The following is a 22,294-nucleotide window of genomic DNA, read 5'->3' as shown; positions in this document are numbered from 1 at the left end:
GGGTGCACATACAGGTATTCGTAACCCTTGGAAGGCACCATGTATTTTCTTTCCACCCCCCTGGCTGTCGGTGGAATGGACGCCGGAGATTGCCAGATGGTGTCGGCTCTGGCTTGGATGGATCTGATGAACGTCCTGGTAGGCGTTTCCACTGAGAGGATGCTGACCACTGGGTCCTCCACCTCAGGGACTTCCTCCACGGGAAGGCTGATATTTTGGGCTATGTGCCACAAAAGATCCTGGTGCGCCCGCAGATCGATAGGGGGAGGCCCCGACGAGGATGTGCCCGCTACCGCCTCATCTGGGGAAGATGATGACGACAACCCTGGGACGAACGGGTCCTGGACCGAGGCTTCATCCTGGTGGACCACCGCCTCCGGAACATCGTGTTGTTCTGGAGCCAGTATAGCACCTGCCTCCGTATCAGCAGGGGGAGGGTCTACTGAGTGTGGCCTCAGGTGCCCGGTGTTCAGAATGACACGAGCGTGATGGGCCCGACGGTTCACCCTGGGCTTGGTGGTAGGCCCAGGGTGTCCAAAAGGACCACTGCGGTGGCCCCTGGTCCTGATGGGCCTGAGTGTCTGATCCCCCATAGGATGCACTGTCCGTGTACGAGGAAGCGGACGTGTGACGGGATGGCCACGGGGGAGCTGAAGCAGACTGGACCAGATCCTTGCGTCCATAGTAGCTGTCCCTGCGCGGTGCCGGCGAACGGTACTGGGAGCCGTGGCGGTATGGAGAGTGGGACCAGGACCTACGACCAGCGCGGTGCCAGGAGGTTGACCGGTGCCGAACATCGACATGCCTGGATCGGCTACGAGAGGCTCGGCAGTGCCGGGATCTGGAGCGGTGCCGACGGTACGACGGGGACCGGGACCTCGTCCGGTGCAGCGAGTATGACTGGCATCGGGATGGAGAACGGTGCCGGGACTGCGAGCGGCGTCGGGATCGTGAGCGGTGCCGGGATCGCGATCGGTGCCAGAGCCGGGAACATTCACGGGATCCCGAACGAGATCGGCGGAGCTCCTTGGTGCCCGGGGACAATGGTCGCACCATGGCAGGTTTGCCCAGCGACTGGATGACCCGCACCGGCGGTGCCGGGGGTTGAGGCAGCTCAGGCTCTGTAAGAGCGATAAGGTCCCGCGCAGGGGAGAAGGTCTCCGGTGTGGACGATATGACGAGCTCTACCACAGCGTGGGCCGGGGAGCTGGTCGGCACCGGACTCGACGGCTCCTGAGAGGCTGGAATCGACGGTGCAGGAGCAGGTGGTGCCGCGGCAGTTGGCGGTGCCGGGCGATCCGACCTGGAGCTGCACTCTAACTGCAGTGTGACTGAAGGTATTGCAGGAGCCTTGTGTTTCTTGCTCCTCGGGGAGAGTGAGCAGCGCCGGCTGGAGGACTGGGCCAGTGACGGGAGGTACCGAGGAGTCTTCGCCGGTGCAGGAACAGACGAAGCTCTTGTTCCCGGTGCCGGAGACGGTGCCGAGGATGGAGGAGTTAGAGCTGCCTCCATCAAAAGTTGTTTTAGGCGAGAGTCGGGCTCTTTTCTGGTCCGGGGCTTGAACGCCTTACAAATACGGCACTTGTCCGACAGATGGCCCTCGCCGAGGCACTTTAAACAGGAGTCGTGCGGGTCTCCTGTGGGCATCGGCCGATGGCAGGTCGCACAGGGCTTGAAGCCCGGTGAACCGGGCATGGGCCCCGGTGCCGGGGGAGGAGAAGGGGTTAACCCCCAATCCTCTTAAACTATATACGCTAACTACAACTATACTAAACAGTAATTAATAAAGAACTAGAGAAAAACTATGTACACTAAGAAGCTAAAGCACGAGTGAATCGCTAGGGAGGTGGAGATCAGCTATGCTGCGCTCCACTGTTCCAACGACCGACATGGGCGGTAAGAAGGAACTGAGGAGCGGTTGGGCCGGCAGGGGTATATATCAGGCGCCATAGCGGTGCCACTCCAGGGGGCGACCTGCCGGCCCACCGAGTGTTGCTAGGGTAAAAGTTTCTCCGACGAACGTGCACGTGGCGCGCGCACACCTAACTGGAATGGATATGAGCAAGCACTCGAAGAAGAACCTGTGTTTCGCAGGTCCCAGATGAACACCCTAATTATGGGATCAGTGACTGACCTTGAGAAAGCAGGTCAATTTTCTTCTGCATTTGGAGAGCTGGAGAAGATTTTAGGGACAGAACTTGCTACTGCCCACCAAAAAAGCTAAAATCCTAAGATGAATAAGGGTTAGGCAGGAGCAATAAATTGCTCTCTGGGCAATGCTGGAGACAGACGTTCTGGCAGGTGGTGGAAGAAGTATGGCTTAGACTTGGTCTACACTACAGAGTTAGGTCGACATAAGGCAGCTTATGTCAACCTAACTATGTCAGTGTCTACACTACAGCGTTGCTCCCGCTAAGGTAAATGCCCTACTACACCGACATAGTAACTCCACCTCTATGAGAGGCATAAGGCTTATGTCGGTGTAGGAGAGTTGTGAGCTGTGAAATTGACAAGAAAGATAGCTCCTAGCTCCCCGGTCAGGCTGCTGCCAGGTCTCTGCTCCCCACTAGGAACCATGCCGCTGGGGTACCAGTTCCCCACTAGGAACATGGCAGCTGGATTCCAGGCAGCAAGAAGGGATGCAAGAAGCCCTGGGTGGCTTTCTCCCTGCTCCTGGCTGGAAGCGGATAGGCAAGAAGCCCGTGGGGCAACTGGGCTCCTAGAGGGGTGTGGACCTGAGTGGAGCTGAAAGCCCTAGCTCTCAGCCCCTGACACTGCTCCTCTTCAGTCAGTGGAAGCGCTCGTGGTGAGGACACGCACCACTGACAGAAGGAGTAATTACTGCGGTGGCTGTTAGTCAACCTAACATAGGTTGACATAAGATCAGGGCCGGCTCCAGGCACCAGCAAAGGAAGCAGGTGCCTGGGGCGGCCAATAGAAAGGGGTGGCATTTCCGTCTGTGATTGGGGCAGCACGTCCGGGTCTTTGGCCACAGCGCTTCGGCGGCAGCTCAGTCGGGGATTTTTTTTCCCCTTTGTCGCTTGGGGCAGCAAAAGCGCTGGAGCCGGCCCTGTGTAAGATTGTAGTATAGACATGCCCTTAGTCCCAGAGCTCCTGCGCAAATCTGAACTGTGTATGTTCTGTATGTTCAGAGAGAGAGGCAAAGCCCACTAATGCCAGATGGAAAAGAGGTCAGAATCCAGAAATGTGTTATGAAACTAGAGCATAGATACTAACAGAGCCCAATAAATCCACTCTAACATTGACTATTCAGTTGACTTACTGCTTAAGACCATAGGAGTAGATTCTCTTTGGTGTATTATAACAAGAAGGGCCAGTTTTCATAAGTGTGCATGCAAAAGTGCACACAACTAATTTGCATGCACAGCTGTAGAATTTACACACAAACCACACACACATTTATGAAAATGTGGCAATAAAGTAATTAAAACTCAAATGACTCACCCTGTTAACATAATGCTTTAGTGCAAAGTTAGCAGAAAATAATTCAGACCAGTGATTAGAGAGTAGTATTTCCCTGAGTGTCATTCATTGTTTCCCTCTAGGCTAAATGTTTACACAGCTGGACACCCTGCTAGCAGGCACTAGTGGGGGGGGGGGGGGAGTTTCACTGTGCTCCCCCTTCCTCTCTCTAGCCCTTGCTGATAAATTTCTTCATTTCTCTGTCTCTCTCACTTCCTCCTCTCTTCTTTTTGCCTGTTCTTTCCTCTCCTTCTCTCTCTCTCACACACACACAAAATGAAAGGGAGAAAGTGAGTCGTGGAGAAGAGACAATCATAAATGTCAAGTATGGAACAAGTGAGCAAGGAAAATGATGCTCTGTCTACAATGGCTTGCATACTTGAACATTGGACTGTGTACGTGCTCATGCATGCTCCCCATACCTGCCCCAAGTGCCTGCATATGCTGTGCTGGACACAGGTATAATGATATGTACACATGTATATACATGTCCATATTGCCGCTGTTGTTACCTGAGATTAGTGGTACTATTTCAGGCACTGTATCCAGCATTCTGTGCAGCAGAGGGACACACTCTATAGGAACCACTTTGCTGTGTGTTGTGGGTACTATCCCCTGCCTTCACACATTTGCTGATGGCAGTTCCTCATCACATCACCCCTCACTGTTATTCCCTGAAAAAGTAGGTGGATGACATGTAGCAATGAGATGATAATCTGATTCTGTTCCTGTTTCTTACTGTGGGACAAATGGCTATGCAGTGGAGTAGGTGACTGGTGAGATGTTGGATGGAATTTGGGCAGAACTTTCTGATACACTGAAGTCAGCTGATCATGAGGGTCAATAACAATTCATTCAGCTCACATGGTACTGATATGGTGAATGCCAGTGTTGCCAAGGTATATCTTTGGGTGGACCATCACTTCTGGTGCCGGAGAATCGGCATGGTGCGTTGGGATCACATCATTTTGGAAACCTGGAATGACCAGCAGTGGCTTCAGAACCTCCAAATGAGGAAACAGACCTTCATAGAGCCATGTGAGGAACTTGCATCAAACCTCTGGCACCAGAACGCTCAATACAGGAAGCCGTACCAGTTCAGAAGCAGGTTGCTATTGCCCTATGGAAGCTCCCACCACCAAATCGGCTGCATGTCACTTTGGGGTTGGAAAGTCCATTGTTGGGGTCACAGTTGTGCAAGTTTGTGAGGCAGTTAACACTGTGATCTACTCAAAGGTGGGTGCCATAAGAAAAGTTTCAGAAATAATAGCTGGATTTCAGAGGATGGGGCTTCCAAACTATGCAGGGGCCATCAATGGCACCCACATCCCAATACTTTGCTCACGAAAAGGGACAAAAGTGTATGTGAACCACATTTTCAGCAAGGCTTAGTGGTCCACAGAAGCAGATTTATAACTACAAACGTGGGAAATACTAGAAAGGTTCATGACGCCAGAGTGCTGAGGTGATCAGGATTGTACTTGAAGGGAGGAGGACTTTATTCCCCAGAAACGATATGGTTCTGTACAGTGTGTCTGTGCCAACTGTTATTTTGGGGGACCCTGCATACCCACTCCTAACTTGTCTCATGAAGCCATTCCCCAGCACCAATGACACTGGAAAAGGGGAATTCAATTACAAGCTCTGCAGAATGGTTATGGTGTGTGTGTTTGCTAGACTGGAAGCTCATTGGCGCTGCCTACACACCTATTTGGATGTCAGTGTCAAAATGGCCATTCCCTGCTGCACACTCTGTAACATTTGTGAGGGTAAAAGAGGAGTGTTTCCATTCCAAGTGGACTCACAAGTCTGATTTGCAAACTTTTACAGAAAACCAGATCCCACCCACATGCACGTTGGTCCTGGTTCCCAGCGGGCAAGGGAAATTAACACCATACATGCACACATCTTGCCACAGCAGGGAGGCAGAGGGTGACATCTTCCTGTGCTGAGGGATACTTTCCCACCTTATACAGCTGCTGGGAATGCATATAATAAGGGAAAATTGGCTATTTGTGGGGCTACATAGCTTTGTCAGGGTTTCGTTTCCCTGTAGCCAAAGATCATTTACTGTCCGTTCCTGTGACATTGCACACATTAAAGACAATTATACCCAGTGGAGATGCCCTGTTAACACCTTAGGGTTGAGTCTGTGCTGTGGAGGGTGGCAGTCAAGTTGTAATGTAGTTATTGTGCAATGATTTTGTCTTCACTATTCACACCTGTTTATAAACCTGTTATTGGGAGCACTCAATCTTTCTTACCAATCTTATGAAGATTTCCTGGAGCAGAGGTGAGTATTCAGCCATTCTGCATGGTATGCAGTCCAGAGCCGCCCAGAGGATTCAGGGGGCCTGGGGCAAAACGGGGGACCTGTGGCGCTTGTACTCACCCGGCAGCGGTCCAGGTATTCAGCAGCACTGACGGGCCCCCCGCCACCAAAATGCCGCCGAAGACCCAGGCTGCCGTCGGGCCAGGGTTCACAGGGCCTGGGGCGAATTGCCCCACTTGTCCTCCCTGACTCCCTCTCTGGGCGGCCCCGATGCAGTCATTTTGTTTTTTGACCGTTCATTGTCAGCAGTCCTAAAATGCATTTAGGGGCTGTTACAAAGCACTAATCCCTATTACCACTGAAGCTGGTTAAGCTTTCAGTGTGGAGTGAGGGGCATTTATGCACAGGGTAGTGGCCTATGGTGTCATTGCCTGTGTTGTAACTGGTACTGTTTCAATTTTCTGCATGTGAACTAATTCATACCCATTTTCGGTGTTTCTGACTTCGGTTGTGTTGAAAACTAGTAGCACTTACTAACTGCACTTTCCCATCCCTCCCATGTTAGGACTTAGTATATTTCTGAGCCTCAGGAGGGAGGGTTTGGTGGGGTACAGGCAGAAAAGTGTTTGCAGTACCATGGCATCAGATAATTATATACCATTCAATTTCATGAGCTTTGAATTGTGGGGCCCAATTCTGAATCTGAAATCATCTGCAGCTCACCAAACTTAGGAAGAACGGGCCACACACATGTCTAGGAAACGATTATATTTATTAGAACTATTAGATAGAATGGGTAATTGAAATATTTTTTAAAAGGAAGGGTCAAAAACAAATCTTTAAAAAATAAAGGGAATGCAAGTGGGAACACTGGCAATATACTACTGTCTCTGTATCTGTCTCCTTGACCATCTCCTGATAAGAAGGAACGACAGGAAAAAATGACTTTTGGAGAAAAACAGGAATGTCTCCTGCAAGGGACTTGGGGGATGGGCACTTGGTGGGGTTCTGGAACTCCTGCAGACTCATCATTCCCGTCCTGGTCACTCAGTGGGGTCCTCCTGTCAGGGGTTTTGGGTGCTAGTGGAAGAGTCCTGCAGGCTGTGTTCTTCTCCCAGTCACTTAAGGGGGTTCTTGAAACAAGATCCTCTGGCTCAGCAGCATTCTGCATGGCAGCTGGAGGAAGAAATGGAGGAAGTGGTTCATGGACTGGTTCAGTAGCCTCGGCGGCAGATTGACCTCGAACTCTTTCAGCCACAAGTCCAATGGGGGAATGCTCCTATTCTCCATGCTGTGCTTCCTGCTCCATGAACCAGTACATCAGTGCCTCTTCCCGATGAAGTGCCCAATCCTTCCATGCCCAGAGGAACTGAAATGGTTCCTGGTTTCCCCTGCCCACGCTTATATGCAGCTCTTCCTGGGTTCTTCTCTGTCTATCTCTGGGGCATTTCTCCAGCCTTCTTTGTGGAATGGTTTCACTCCCAGGAACTGAAGATCCTACCAATTGAAAGAGAAGGGTAGAATTACAATTTTTGTCCTTGGGAAAAAGCTCAGAAATCCTCCCACATGACATAACTTTACTGTAGAAGGCCACAATTTTGATACTTTTCAGCATTCCCTGAATGTGACTTTTGAAGGATCCTTGGTTCTTAGGCAACTTTTGCAGCCCATGAGGAAGGAGCACAGGCTACTAATGGTAAATAAACTGTACTAATATTTTTTAAAAATGTAAATGTTCAGTGTCTCAAGGTAATGGGCAGGGGGAACAGAGAGTGGCAGTTCTTTCCAGGGTGTTAAATTTCCAGTTTGCAATTCCTTTTTTAAAGGCTGGTTAATGTTTGGAGAACATATAGCTGTTTCCAAGATACCAGAATGGAAAAGAGAAGTGTCTCTCTGTCCTGTGGAGGAGATCTGCAATCTATGCCAGAGAGATGTTTCTGTCAATGGTCACTCCTCTACATATTGCTAAATGATGGGGGTTGGTCTGCTATGAAGGTGGACAAAGCAGAGTGGCACTGCTGTAAAACCTCAAGACGCAGCTAGAGTTTCTGCTACTCTGGAAACTTGCTGAAATATGCTTGTGCAGCATAGCTCAGTACGGGGAGAGGCAACATACCAGGGCCAGTAACAATTTTGTAATCTTCCAAGGGAGAAAAGACTGCTGTGACTAACATTTCCTCAGAGAACCAAAGTGTTCTACAACTGTGTTCTGTTCCCTCTCCATTCCCAGACCTAACATCCTCTCCATCCGCCAACCCCATTCCACATAGCTACCATTTGTAAGGTGATGGTAAGCTTAGGAAGGTGGGAGAAGCACTGAAACTGTGTAATCTTTAAAAGAAAAAAGACAGCTGTTACTAACTTTAGACAACCTACTGTAAGCTTTCTGCAACTGTCCCACCCCCAACTGGGCTTTTTCTAACCTGACCCCTTCCTTCCCATGGTCTGTGCAGCCCCAGAACCTTTCCTGTCTGACTGCTCGCCGAGAAGGACACAAACACAGGGGCAATGATTTTTCTTGAATACTTTTTAAGAAACCACTTTATCCAAATGCATAATACAGGTTCATCAGAAATCAATAAAACCATTGATCTATAACTATGTCTTGCTTGGGGACCATTGAGGAGAGGGGAAGCAGGGCTGGCTGGAGCAGGGGAAAGTTGGAGGAATTTGGTAGGGAGAGGGACATGACAATTCCATGGCTTTCAGCACTGCAGTTCAAACTCACAAACACATAGCAATGCATGGCATATTATCCAGAGGAGAACAGTCAGTGCACAGTATTTCAAATTTAGCACGTGAAGAGGGGATATTGGCAGAGAAGGTCCATTGTAACTTACCAGCCTTAGGTTTTGGTTCCTGCCATGACTCGGGACCCTCCTTGGGTTCATCGAGGTAGGGGGCTTCCTCAACAGGCTCCACCAGAGAGAGGTGCTGAATCACATGCTCTTCATCCTCCAGGTCTTCTGGGGCACCCTCCATGGTCCGTGCTGCCTTCTCACTCTAGCTTTCATCAGCATCCAATTGGACAATGACGCTGGTGAGGTTGAGGAAGGGATCATGGACCACTTCAAGTTCTGTACCGGAAGCCCTTGACAGCAACTGGTCAAGCTCCTCGTAGAAGGGGCATGTACAAGAAGTTGTCCCAGAGAGACAGTTTGAGTCTTTTGGGGCCCTGTATGGGAGCTGCAACTGGTTCATGTGTTCCCGGCACTGGGCTGGAGTCCACTCAATGCCTGCCTGCTCCAGCCTCCATGAAATTTCCCAGTACAGGTGTATGTTCCTGCCGCTCTGGCTGAAGTCATGGAAGACAGTGCACTCTGACCACACACTGAAAAGTACTTAAGTGTGCTCAGTGGGCCAACTGGCTGCTCTCAGAACAGGATGCATTTTCACCTGTATTGATCTGTATGAGTTCAACGGAAAACTGGTCATTGCAGCACACTACGACCACTGAAAATGGTGGGACAGGAACCTTTATAGAGTGGGTAAGGGTCAGGAAGAAAAGGGTTCAATGCATTGTCAGAATGGGAGTGGAGGACTATTGAAACTTAAGTCCTGGTACATGGCCCTTACCTACACCCCTCAGGCACACTAGCTTAGTCACTCTCTACACTCCTTCAGACACATGATTTTGGGTTCAGGTGTGGGTTATGACACAACCGCCTGCATAGGCATGTGTACTGTCACTAATACAGAAACAGTTCTCAGTCAATGAGGAGGAAGGAAATAAAGATTATGAGTGACCAAAGAGGTAGCAAGAATAAGGGAAAGGGCAGAGTAAGTGGAGGAGATAACATAGCAGGAGAAACCGCATCCATAAGTTTTAAACTTGAGCTCTAGAAGCCATTTGTTATGCACACGGGGGAAAAAATAGAAAAAAATATTGGTGTCAGTCCAGATTAGAACCCTGATCTACTTTCAGTCCAATATTTTGTCTCCAACAGCAGTCTCATACTTCAAAAGACAGTACAAAAACCATATTCAATTGTGCAATAATGTGTTTTGATGTCCTCAGACAACGTGAAGCATGAGACTTGTAGCATTATCAATTTGGATTACCTTTTCTGTGCTATTTTAGTATACTATTTAGTAAAATATCCCAAAAAACAGTTAGAAAATGCAGCTAATTTCTGCTATCACACACTAAAGAACAAATCTGTAAAGTGTTGCTCATGATTTTATCTGAAGTTGGGCAGCAAGAATTCCAAATACCCTGAAATCTTAAAATGGAACCTTAAATTCTAAATAATTAGCAGCACATGTAATGAAACTGAAATGCGATGTGACCTCCCTGACCCAATCACAGGAATTTTTATATGTAAAATGTAGTTTGTGCCCAAATATAGAAATCATACCTCATAATGGCCCTCTTTAACTGCATCCTGTATTGGCGTTACTTGTTCACTTCCTTTACAGTTAACATCAGCTCCTGCTTTCAAAAGCTCATTTGCTGTCTTATAAAAACCTGCCACACTGGCTTCATGTAGCGGAGTCCAACCTACGACAAAGGAAAATTGTCAACTAAATCTTACATTTCCTATTTGAATAATATTCTTGACACCAATATTTATCAATTTTGCAGACTATTTGATAAAGTTTTAATTTTAAGATAGTCTAAATTTATTAGAAATTGCAATATTTTAAGAATAAGTTGACCATATGACAAATTTTTATGTGGTTCAAAAGTGATGTAGATGAGAGATCCTAACTGTCAAAATCTTCTCTTACCTAAGAACTGCATGCCATTATAACAAATGTAGATGTTAGATTACGTATTGGCTCAAAAAGGAAAGAAAACTTAACCTTTGCATACCAGCAATTTCTCTGTGAATGAAATTTCTACATTACGGGTATGTCTACCTAGCAGTTGGGATATGTCATTCCCAGCATGGGTAGACATACATGTGTTAGCTCTGCTTGAGCAAGCGTGCTAAAAATAGCAGTGGGGTTATACCAGCATGCGGGGCGGCTTGGGCTAGCTACCTGAGTACAATCTCATCTGAGGTCCTAGACAAGCCACTGCTATTTTTAGCATGCTAGCTCAAGTAGAGCTTGCATGTGTAAGTCTCAGCTTGGCAGGCTCCAAGTGCGGAGGGACTTAGTGTCGGGGGGGAACCAGGTGTAGGTTGAGAGGGTTCTGTGTGAGGCAATCTGGGGCTGGGAAGCTCAGTAAAGGATCCGTGTGTGTGTGTGTGATCTGGATGCACAGGGGTTCTGGGTGCAATAGTAATGGGACTCTGTGGGGGGTCCAGACCAAGGTGGGGGCTCAGTGAGGTTGGGAACCAGGTGCTGCTGGTTGGGGCTCAGTGGGGTGGGGATCCAGGTGACTCATCGCGGTGCAGGGGGAGTGGAGCTTGGCAGGAGGGGTTCTGGGTGTGTGTTGGGAGGTGAGGCTCGGCAGGAGGGTCTGGGCATAAGGGTGTCTGGATGCATGGGGGATTGGGTGGATGGGGGAGCAGTTCCCCCAACAGTGATCCCTCCCCTTGAAGCTGAGGAGCGATGGGTGCGAGGGGGGTGGGGAAGGAGTTTGCAGAGCTTCCTGAAGCCTGGGGAGAAATCTGGGGCTGGAGCTGACCCAGCTCTGGATGCTGTGCAGGGGAAGAGGAAGTCCTGTCTGCCCCAGCCTAGCCAGACTAGTGGCTGAGCCCAGCACAGGGTAGGAGCCACCAGCCAGGTCTTCCCCAGTCCTCCACCCTGCCTCACAGTGATTTACCTCTCTGCCGGCTGCCCTGGGCACCCAAAACATACTGCTGGGGATAGTCACATGACCACTCTTGTGGCTTCCCTTTGCTTCCCCCTCAGAAAGTCATTTTTCTGAGGGGAAGCAAAGAAATCTGTGGTGGGGACATGAATTCTGCGTGTGCGAGGTGGTGCAGAATTCTCCCAGGAGTATTCCATTGCAGGGGCACTAGCCACCACTGCCCCTCACCTCAGTTCTGCCACCCAGGCAGCAATTCTACTCAGTGGAGGGAAGAGGATTTGGGAAAGATTAATGCAGTATCTAAGCCCTAAGCTGCACTGACCATAGCTTTGCGTGAGTTCCCTGTATGGCAGTGCTCTTATTGAATCGACAGAGTGAACTGAGGGAGAGGATAGAAGATCTACCCCCAAGTGCTTTCCAATCCTCCTTCCACCACTTCCTGCATCAAAACATACTAAGATTCTGTTGACCACAGTAGCTTTTTCCTTCAACTATCTCCCCACAGGTGGAGATACCCCAGTACATATCTAGAGTGTTGGCTGGGCTCTAAAATTGACATAATCCTTTTCTCATTTAAGTCAAGGGCAAAACTCTCATTAACTTCAAAAGGAACAAGACTGAATCCATCAAGCCAAATTCTGGGCTGTTTTACAGATTGTGCATGCCAGAAGGGAGTAATTGGAGGTAATTGTACATGCCAGAATGGAGTCTTAGAGGTAATGTCTATATTACATATATGGGTCTACACATTTATTACCTGTCTTGTGAGAACTTATAAGAACTTAAACTAATAAGAATTCAAAAAAGTGGTGGATCAACTCTAAAACATTTGTTTGTGATCCGGTAGCATGAACATTTATTACTTATGCATATATATTTGTTATAAAGGATATAAAATTATCCTTTAACTGGAATTGAAACTTACCAGCATAATCCTGAACATTTACATTTGCACCAACTTTTATAATTTTGCGTACAAGGTCTGTATCATCTTCAGCAACAGCTTTATGCAGTAAGGTCTCACCAAAAAGATTTTTCCTACAGATTTTTGAAAGAGGAATGGAGGCAACAGGTGCACTATTTGAAATTTTTTTAACAGAGCTTTGTTTTGCTGAAAAATATAAAATAAAGATCTGGTAAACTGAAAAAATATGTTTGATTATTGTTTTGACCTCAGCACTACAGTTAGCATACAAGTTTTCTGAAGAAAAATCTCGTCAACAGGAATTTTTGCCCAACTACTGTCAAAAACAGACATTTCAGAAAGTTGCTCTTTCAGTAAAATATGTAAACATCAATCTCACTTATTAAAGATTGTATTTAACCCCATTAACTTTGCACCAATCTCCTGATATCAAATGGGTTCAATGCACAGAATGAAAGAACATGGCTTTTAAACAGTGGTTTTTTTAAACTCTTGGCTGTCTGCATTTTAGGCAAAGTGTATTAATCATTTTCAACAAGTTTGATCAAATCTGCTATCCCGCGTTACAGTTTCTTGAAAGTAAAGCAATCAATATATAGCTAGTTGCTTAGTCATTCTTCTCTTCCTTACCAAACCTATGGTATTTATTAGCAATTCTTTTATGTTTTGTGTTTTACGTGTGTTTCTAAGTTTACAAAACAAAATATAGAAACAAACACTATTATTATACTTTGGAACAAATTCCGCTTTCCATTATGCACCCATAGAAGGATTCAAATGCAGTGGAACCATTTCTACTGTACTGGGGCACGAGGATACACTTTACCAACAGTAGGAAATTCTGCATGCTCCCTTCATGCTGTGGAGAAGTGTTCCAGGGCTGCTGTCTATGCTGGAAGGCAGGAGGATGGGGATGGATTATGGCCAGGCAGGAGGCATGGCAAGGGCATGAGCATGGTTCATGCATTGTGCAGATCCAATAGCTTAAAATATTGCTCATATGGGAGTAGAGAGCTATACCTCTCCATATTCTGTGGTTGCAGGCAACACAAGCAGCCTGGCTGGTTGTGGCTAAAGATTGGAATCTTTTGATATTTTTGAAATGGAGGAAAGTCCATGTACATGAATGGTCTGCAACCTTTTTCTGCACAAGATCACTTTTTGAACTTAAGTGCAACCCAGGATCTACTCCGTCCCTTCCGAGGCCCTGGGGTGGAGGCTCTGGGCTGGGGCCAAGAGGTTCAGAGTGTGGGATAGGGCTCCAGGTTGAGCCTGAGGCAGGGTGTTGGGATACAGGAGGGGATATGGGGCGCTGGCTCCAGAAGAGAGCTCAGGACTGGGGTGCAGGCACCTACCAGGCAGCACTTACCTCGGGCTGCTCCTGGTCAGCGGCGGCACAGCAGGTCTAAGGCAGACTCACTGTCTGCCCCGGCCCCACACCACTCCCAGAAGGGGCCAATGCATCCTTGCGGCCCCTGAGGGGGGCACGTGACTCCGCGTGCTGCCACTCTCTCTAGGCACTGCTCCCGCAGATCCCATTGGCCACAGTTCCCCATTCCCGGCCAATGAGAGATGCCAGGGTGGTGTTTGCAGGCAGGAGCAGTGCGCGGAGACACCTACTCCCCCTCCTCCAGGGTCATGGGAGCGTGCTAGCTGCTTCCACGAGTGGGGTTGGGGCAGGCAGGGAGCCTGCCTTAGTAGCAGCCCCGCTGCAGCCAGAGATCGTCATCAACTGGTAGAATCTCTAGGATTGACCACTCAGTCGTGATTGACCAGCTGGTGAACACTGATGTACATTAATTTTGCTCTATGCAATAGGTTTGGCCATATAACTACAGACAATCATGATGAAAACAGAAAAATACATTTTATTTTGAGCATTTTGTTTTTAAAATATTTTGCTCTTGAATGAAAACCTATTGCTGACTTTATTTTAAATAAATATTAGTCATTTGATCATAAAACCCATCATAAGCATGGTTATAGTGGAAATACTGACAACTCTTCATGAAAGCAAGGTGCTGGGTAGTGGTAGATTTATAATTAACAACTTATATTATACTACTATTATAGTTCATATAAGGTATACCTTCAAAATTTGTTAAACATATTAAGTACACAGTTGAAGCCAAACTGGACTTGCATAAATTAAAATAATTATCACACTCCAATCTTAAAAGTAATTAGGGTTCAATTGTTAGGGGACGAAGGAATCAGGAGGCCCAAGTTCAATTCAGTGTTCTGCCACAGACTTCCTGTGTAACCTTGAGCAAGTCTCTTTACACATCAGTTCCTCACATGTAAAATGGGAATAATAAGACTTCTCTACTTTACAGGAGTGTTGTGAGGATAAATACATCACAGAGTGTGAGATGCACAGATATAATTGTGATGGAGGTCATAAAAATACATAAAATAGATTGAAACTTGCAATCTGCTCCATTGGGGGTGAATTCTTGTGCATGCTGAGTCACACTGACTTCAGAGAGACTTTGCACAGGCAGAGTTTGCCTTTGCAAATCAGTACATAATCAGGGAGCAGCAGAGGATCTACATTTGTACTCTGGATCTATTTGTTCTTTTGTTTTGGTGTTTCAAAATATTCAGTCATTTCAATTATAATGTTACAAAATTAGATTTCCACCCCTGAATGTTTTTCTTAAATTTTATGAAGGATGTGTGTAAGCAGGTCAATTATTAGAGTCTGTACTGTAAGTAGTGAAATAAAAACTGGTACAAAGTGTCATGGATTATTATTAAAACTAATGTATATAAAGCTTTTTAAAAAGGTAGCTCATAAATCCACATTTCAGCAGCGTTGAAAACACCATCCAACAAATTTATACTTTTCTGGTTCAGTACATTTGTTTGAATCAGTTCAACAGAAGAGTAACTTATCTGGCAAATAAATGTCAGAAGCATCTCTTACTAATTTTCTTTGCAAGCCTTTGGCTTTTCCTCATCTGCTCAACCTTGCTGTTTACATCCATAGTTGATCCTTGGTATGTATTGGCTTCCAGCTCTGAACGCTGTTCTTTGCTGTCGTTACAAGCAGAGTCTTGGGTTCTACTGATAAGAGATTTGTTCAGAATGAATAAAAATATTCTCCACTTTATAAAACAATAATGTAGTATTTATACTAGATTTAGAAGTAAACATTTAATTTGTAAAGGAGGTTTATAATTATGTGCAGAGGCATACTTCTCATAATCACACAGACTTCAATGGGATTGTATGGCGTATAAATCAGTGCAGAATATGACCTTGAGTGTTTTAAAGAAAATGTAAAATCTTTACCTTTCAGGTAACTTAAATGAACATTTACATAGTACAAATGAGGAATGAATGGCATGTAAGTTTCATATTTATTAAATAAATAGGAAGAGAGAGATAAAGTGTTCATGCATGAAGAGAAGTAAGCTTTTTATGTTATATATGTCATACCCAAAATCTTTAGATGAAAGTTTATTTCCTGTTTCTTCATCATTACTATATATTCTCTGGTGCGTTTCTTCTAGCATTTTATAACAACTGGAAGCTTCATTTATGTGCTTTCTAGTGCAGTTTTCTCTTAATCGAGTTGACCTCCTTAATGTACAAGAAGTTGCTTTGGTAGTTTCTATACCTGAGGTATTTTCTATTGAACCTGAATTTCCTTCACCAGCTTGTTTGTCATAAGAGGCGACATTGCAGTAATCAGAAATTATCAAATCCTGGTTCTTCTGGTTACCTAAAAGCTGTGACAAAAAGTTTAATTCAAACTACTGGTAGTCAAGCTGTTAAAAGCAATGCTGTGCCTGGATTATTGTGTGTGGTGTTAGAAGCAAAATGTCATTTAAGTTATACATGCACAGATAGATAGATAGAGACTTAGAATTAATAGATTATTTAATAACTGGAGTTCTACACATATATTGCGTGCACAGAGGAACTATCATAAGCTTTCCCAAATCTGGACCTTAGCGTCCAGAAATCTGGGTGCCTGCATGAACCCCTCTAAGCTTAATTACCAGCTCAGATTTGATCTCGCTGCCACCAGACAGGAATTACAGCACCTGCCTCGCTCTGGTCTCCCCAAAACCTTCCCTGGGGAACCCCCAAGACTCAGAAGCCCTGAGTCTTACCACAAAGGGAAATAAACCATTCCCTCCACCTCTCTCCCACCCAGAATTTCCTCTCTGGGCTAACCTGAAGAGAGTACTGATGCATTCTTTACCATCACATACTTACAAGAAGCATGTCTCCTCTATTCCACGAAGAGACAACCAAATACAAAGGGAACAGAAATGATTCATCTCTCTTTCCCCTCCACCAATTCCCTGGTGCTGCCAAGCTTACCCTCCATAGATCTAACACAAAGAGAATTCCCCCTCCCCTCCGTTCCTTAGCCTACCAGAGAAAAAAACCTCAAACAGGTTTTAAAAAGAAAGCCTTTAATAAAAAAGAAAGAAAAAAGACATAAAAATCTTCTGTATCAAGGTGACAATTATACAGAGTCAATTGCTTAAAAGAAAAATATGAATAAACAGCTTTATAAAAAGAGAGACAATTTAAACATTCCAGCAAACTCCACCCATTAAATACAAAAAAACAATAAGTGTAAGTACAAAGGTTTTTCTACCTTTGTACTTACAACTTGGAAACTGAAGATTAGAAGCCTGAAGATAGAAAAAATGAAAAATCTCCTCTCATAGCTGAGAGCAGACACAACGACAAAAGCCCAAATTCCCTCCCCTGAGCTTTGAAAAATCCGGTTTCCTGATTGGTCCTCTGGTCAGGTGTTTGGTTCCCTTTGTTAATCCTTTACAGGTAAAAGAAACATTAACCCTTAGCTATCTGTTTATGAGAGGAACACACTTGGAGTTATGTGCCACGCTATACAGGCCCTGGAACTACTAAGAACACCCAGCAAGGGAAGTGGATGGCTCAGGAGACAGAGATGTAAAGGGACAAAGATGTAAAGTGTGTGGATGAGATGGCTTTTTTAGCTGATGCCTTCTAACAGAATCAGGTGTCTATTGAGGGCAGGCCACAGAAAAAAGAGGTTTAAAACTGGTGGGAAGGGAGGATCCCATTTTGCCCCTGGGAAGAGAGAAGGGGGTTGGGAGCCTAAACATTCTCTTACGTATAAACATTCCTCTAACCCTCATCCCAAATCTCCTGTAAAAGCAGAAGAGCCCAAAAGATGCTATCAGTGTAATTCCACTGATCACCTGAGAAATAAATGCCTTGTGCTAAGAGGAAGCAGGCAACCAATAGCTCATGTTAGTTCTGCTGTCCTCAACAAAGAAACTCTCCAAGCAATTGAAACCTATCATATTGGTTCTATGAGGTTAGCCTCAGAAAAACAGATGGCGGAGGGTACTCCAATCCAGGTCCCAATTTTTCAGGATGCTATTTCTGAGAAGTTTTTGGAAAGTAAGTGTGTCTCCTTAAATCAAGATGCAGCTCCAATACCAGTAACAGCAGAGGAGTTGGGACCAGGAAACTGCCAGGTGGTAGTTTGTGAGAATACAAATGGTTCAATTGACAGAGAGGGGGTGTCTTCCCCCACGCTGGTGAGACACAGAAAGCAATTATGGGAGAGCTGTTGGGAAAAGATGCATCTGACTGAAGGGTAAACACATCTAGCCCAGAGAGCACAGATCACAGCCCTCTTAGGGACAGGGAAGGACTCAGTGCTGGGAGGCGGAAACACAGGGTAACCCCAAAAGAGGAGCTGGATTTTCTGCATATGTACAGTCCTGGAGTTGGGAGACCACTCTCCAAAGGGCCAGTCAATGTGCAAGATCCCCCCTGAACACCTATCTTTCCAGACCCTGAGGTACCAAAATTCCAGAAACATGATTAAATTAAGAGCCCACACAGAGGAGAACAATGGAGGGAAGGAAAAGCCAGTGACTGATTACATGGGAGAGAGTCAAAGAACACTATGAACAAACTAACCTCAAACTACACTATCTGAACAGAGGGTGTGGTATCATAAAGATACTTGTAAATGCACATCTGTGATAAAAATTTTGGTATTAATGTTAAGTTTTGGGGATAAGAATTTTCACATGGATGTTAAACCTCATGATAATGCTACTTTTCAGTTAATACCTGTAAACAGGTTTAAAGCTTATCACAGCAGAGAAACCATAAAAAATTTGGTTGCTGTGTGTGAATGGGGAAACTGAGGCACACCGCTTCATGGCCTTAATGGCTGGATGCCAAGTGAACTATAATACAAACTGCCTTTGAGCTAGTCAGTGACTAACTCTCTTGCAGTAAACTAAGAGGAGAGGTATGACGCTCTGTACCCTCGGAGAACATCTAGCACCTCCATGTTATTGCTCATAAAATGATTGTGTGGTATCTAATGCTAAGTTTGTCATGTTGGGTGTCTTTGGAAGGCTCATGATGTACTGAGCATGGCTGTTATAGTGATGTTATTATAATTGTTACAATAATGTTACAGTAACATTATAGGTTATAATTTCATGTATATAGTTATGAGGCTGAAAATGTATCCTAATGGGTTAAAATAAGCCCAGGCAAAAACTCTCCTAGAGCAAAAAGGCAGTTCACACCTCATCAGGGAAGGTATAGGACAAACCTAGCCCACGCTCACAGGAACAAAGGATGCTGGCCTAGGCTGCAAAAAAAGAATCTGTTAGACTCTCCAGGGAGTCACCCCCCTTTGGTCAGTTTGGAACTGCGATGAGGTAATGCTCACCTGACTCTGAAGGGGGGGGTCAAAGCCAAAAGGGAAGAAAGGACATGATAAAAGGGAGAGACATTTGCCATGCTCTTCCTCCCTCTTTCACCTACATCTACAGACACCACACCAGGCGACTGAAGCACTAATCAAAGGGGAGAGCCTAGCTGAAGAGCAACCAGCCAGCCTGTGGTGTGAAGCATCTAAGTTTATAAGGGCACTGAAAGTGTTAAGAGCAGCTTAGAATGCATTTTGCTTTTATTTCATTTGACCAAATCTGACTTGTTATGCTTTGACTTATAATCACTTTAAATCTATCTTTATAGTTGATAGATTTGTTTGTTTATTGTACCTGAATCAGTGCATTTGGTTTGAAGTGTGTTAGAGGCTACCCTTGGGATAACGAGCCTGCTACATATCAATTTCTTTGTTAAACTGACAAACTCATATAAGCTTGCAGTGTCCAGTGGGCATAACTGGGCACTGCAAGACGGAGGTTCCTAGGGTTGTGTCTGGGACCGGAGATATTGGCCAGTGTCATTCGGTTGCACAATTCAAGGAGCAGCTTATGTGCCAGAGGCTGTGCGTGAACAGCCCAGGAGTGGGGGTTCTCACAGCAGAGCAGGGTAAAGCTGGCTCCCAGAGTCAAGGATTGGAGTGACCTAGCAGATCACCGCTCCAGATAACACCAAAGGGAACGTCACACTCCCTTGCTGCAATTTAAGCCCATTGTTTCTTGTCCTATTCTCAGAGGTTAAGAAGAACAATTCTTCTTCCTCCTCCTTGTGACAACCTTTTATGTACTTGAAAATGGTTATCATGTCCCTCTGAGTCCTCTTTTCCAGACTAAACAAACCCAATTTTTTCAATCTTCCCTCATAGGTCATGTTTTCTAGACCTTTAATCATTTTTTGTTGCTCTTCTCTGGACTTTCTCCAATTTGTCCACATCTTTCCTGAAATATGGCAACCAGAACTGGACACAATACTCCAGTTGAGGCCTAATCAGCACGGAGTACAGCGGAAGAATTACTTCTCATGTCTTGCTAATAACACTCCTGCTAATACATCCCAGAATGATGTTTGCTTTTTTTGCAATAGTGTTACACTGTTGACTCATATTTAGCTTGTTGTCCACTATGACCCCCAGATCCCTTTCTGCAGGACTCCTTCCTAGGCAGTCATTTCTCATTTTGTATGTGTGCAACTGATTGCTCCTTCCTAAATGGAGTATTTTTTCCCTCAGTAAATTCTTTCCACACACACTACACAAACTTTGACACACAAATATACATAAAAATAATTCTTTCAGCTAATCATGTTAGTTATTCTACAGGCTGAGAAGAGATATTATTTCTTTTTTTAAATATCTGAGACAAGGGTCTCCAATGTGGTACCCGTGGGGACATCTAAATGCGCCTGCATCCTGGCCGGCAGTTGAGCATCCGCCGAAATGCCGCCGCAACGCCTTTCAATGATGTTGCTTGTCGCTGGCAAATGGAGTCATCAAGAAGCGTCGCTGCCGAAACGCCGCAGAAATTCGGCAGCATTTCGGCGGATGCTCAACCGCCACAATGGTCCTTCGTCTGGCGCCTGCCAGACAAAAAGGTTGGGGGACCACTGATCTGAGAGATGCTTAGATACTATAATGATGGGGAACGCACAAGCAGATAACATTGCATAGCACAGAATAGTATGAAGCAAGTAGACAAAGTTTACTAGAATTTCTCCATTCTAAAAAGTTCAATAACTGATGTGAAAAGTAGAAAAGGATTAGAAGACTTTAAATAAAAAAAAAAGACTAATAAAAATGTAAATTCCAGACTCAATAATTCTATACCAAGACTAATAACATCTTAGAAAAAATGAACTCTTCAGTCAAATATTGTAAGATACACAAAACATTTCAAATAGGTATTAAAACATGTACATACTTCTTCATCTAAAGTACTCTGAAATGCAGCCTCTGTTAAAGCTTTTATTTCTTCCAATTGCTTCACAGAAAATTGAGGTTCAAAATTGTCATCAGTTATTTGAGTGCAGTCATCTATCTGGAAAATACTGGGTTCTGATCTCAAATGTTCTTCTTCAGCATTAAGCTCTCTTTTCTTCCCTACTAATTGACAGACAGGCTGTACTACAGACTCTGAAAAGGAGTTCAGTGCTGTCAGAAGCTCTAGTGGCAGAACATTGCTGTTCTCATCTACTGATATATCTACAGATAGAGCATCACCTTGACATTGTAATGTGTTATGCAAAGGGTTTATCATTTCTGGACTCTCTGAATCACGGAGTGCTTTCAGCAAATCTCTGATTTCAAATTCATCACCCATTATACTTTGTACAGTTAATATTTCCCTGGAAATCTTCTCTGATGTTGATGATAAAATAAAGTCAGGTATAGACTTCTCAAGAGAATTATCTTTCTCCCTAGTATCTATCTCAGTAATGGTCATAGTGGCACTTTGACAATCTTTTAAAACACATGGAAATACATTCTGTGGTGTCCATTCCTCTGGAGCCATTAATGTCTCTTTTACAACTACACTTGACAGTAGGCTTCCTTCTGGAGAGTCATCTTCATCATTTAATTGACGTGAAATCTAAATGAAAAAATGTTCACAAAAATGGATAAATGTTTCTAAAAACATATAATGAACATTTACTTTACGGTTCATTAATACGCATAATATTAGGTTTACAATTTTTTGATAAAGCAAGCTACAAGCCCCTAAGAATTTCCACAATGAAAAATTCCCATTGACCTTAATAGGGGTTAGACTGTACCCTTAGTCATAAAGGCAGAATGAATTAAGTTGCTGACTCCCCTATTACTGAAGGTCCGGGATAAGATGCAGAATAAATCTACCACTATTTTGAGATCAAGGGTCTCATCCTGCTCGCAGGGTACTCGTGTCCCATGTTAATGCTCACGATGATTTCTCTTCCTTTTTTAGCACAACATTAAATCATTATGCAGTCAAAGCAATTAGTAGAAGTGCAGACTACTGCAGATACAGTATGATATGTATGTTTTGTTTTAAATCACATGCAACTACTGACAGGGTGCAGAAAGTCTGTCCCACATCCAACGCTGAATATTATGCAAAAAGTAGGGTAAATATAGTTATTTAGATTCATTGACTTTAAGGCAATAAGGGACAATCATGATCATCTAGTCTGACTTCCTGCACATTGCAGGCCATAGAAC

At 44.9% G+C, this 22,294-nt stretch overlaps 1 protein-coding gene across 1 annotated transcript in view; it reads right to left on the bottom strand.

The window, feature by feature from the left end:
• Nucleotides 1-22,294, bottom strand: part of ANKRD31 (ankyrin repeat domain 31) — a 131,736-nt gene that overhangs the window by 81,619 nt on the left and 27,823 nt on the right. The window contains exons 7-11 of the mRNA XM_075067009.1: nucleotides 21,018-21,686; nucleotides 15,829-16,121; nucleotides 15,314-15,453; nucleotides 12,385-12,570; nucleotides 10,114-10,256 (exon numbers count right to left, since the gene is read on the bottom strand). Coding sequence (XP_074923110.1) covers nucleotides 10,114-10,256; nucleotides 12,385-12,570; nucleotides 15,314-15,453; nucleotides 15,829-16,121; nucleotides 21,018-21,686 — 1,431 coding nt within the window. The remainder of the gene's footprint in view (nucleotides 1-10,113; nucleotides 10,257-12,384; nucleotides 12,571-15,313; nucleotides 15,454-15,828; nucleotides 16,122-21,017; nucleotides 21,687-22,294) is intronic.

This window comes from Chelonoidis abingdonii, chromosome 6 (assembly GCF_003597395.2).
Source record: "Chelonoidis abingdonii isolate Lonesome George chromosome 6, CheloAbing_2.0, whole genome shotgun sequence".
Classification (NCBI taxonomy): Eukaryota; Metazoa; Chordata; order Testudines; family Testudinidae; genus Chelonoidis; species Chelonoidis abingdonii.
Note: the sequence above shows the minus strand (reverse complement) of the source record. Positions and strands in the feature narration are given on the sequence as shown.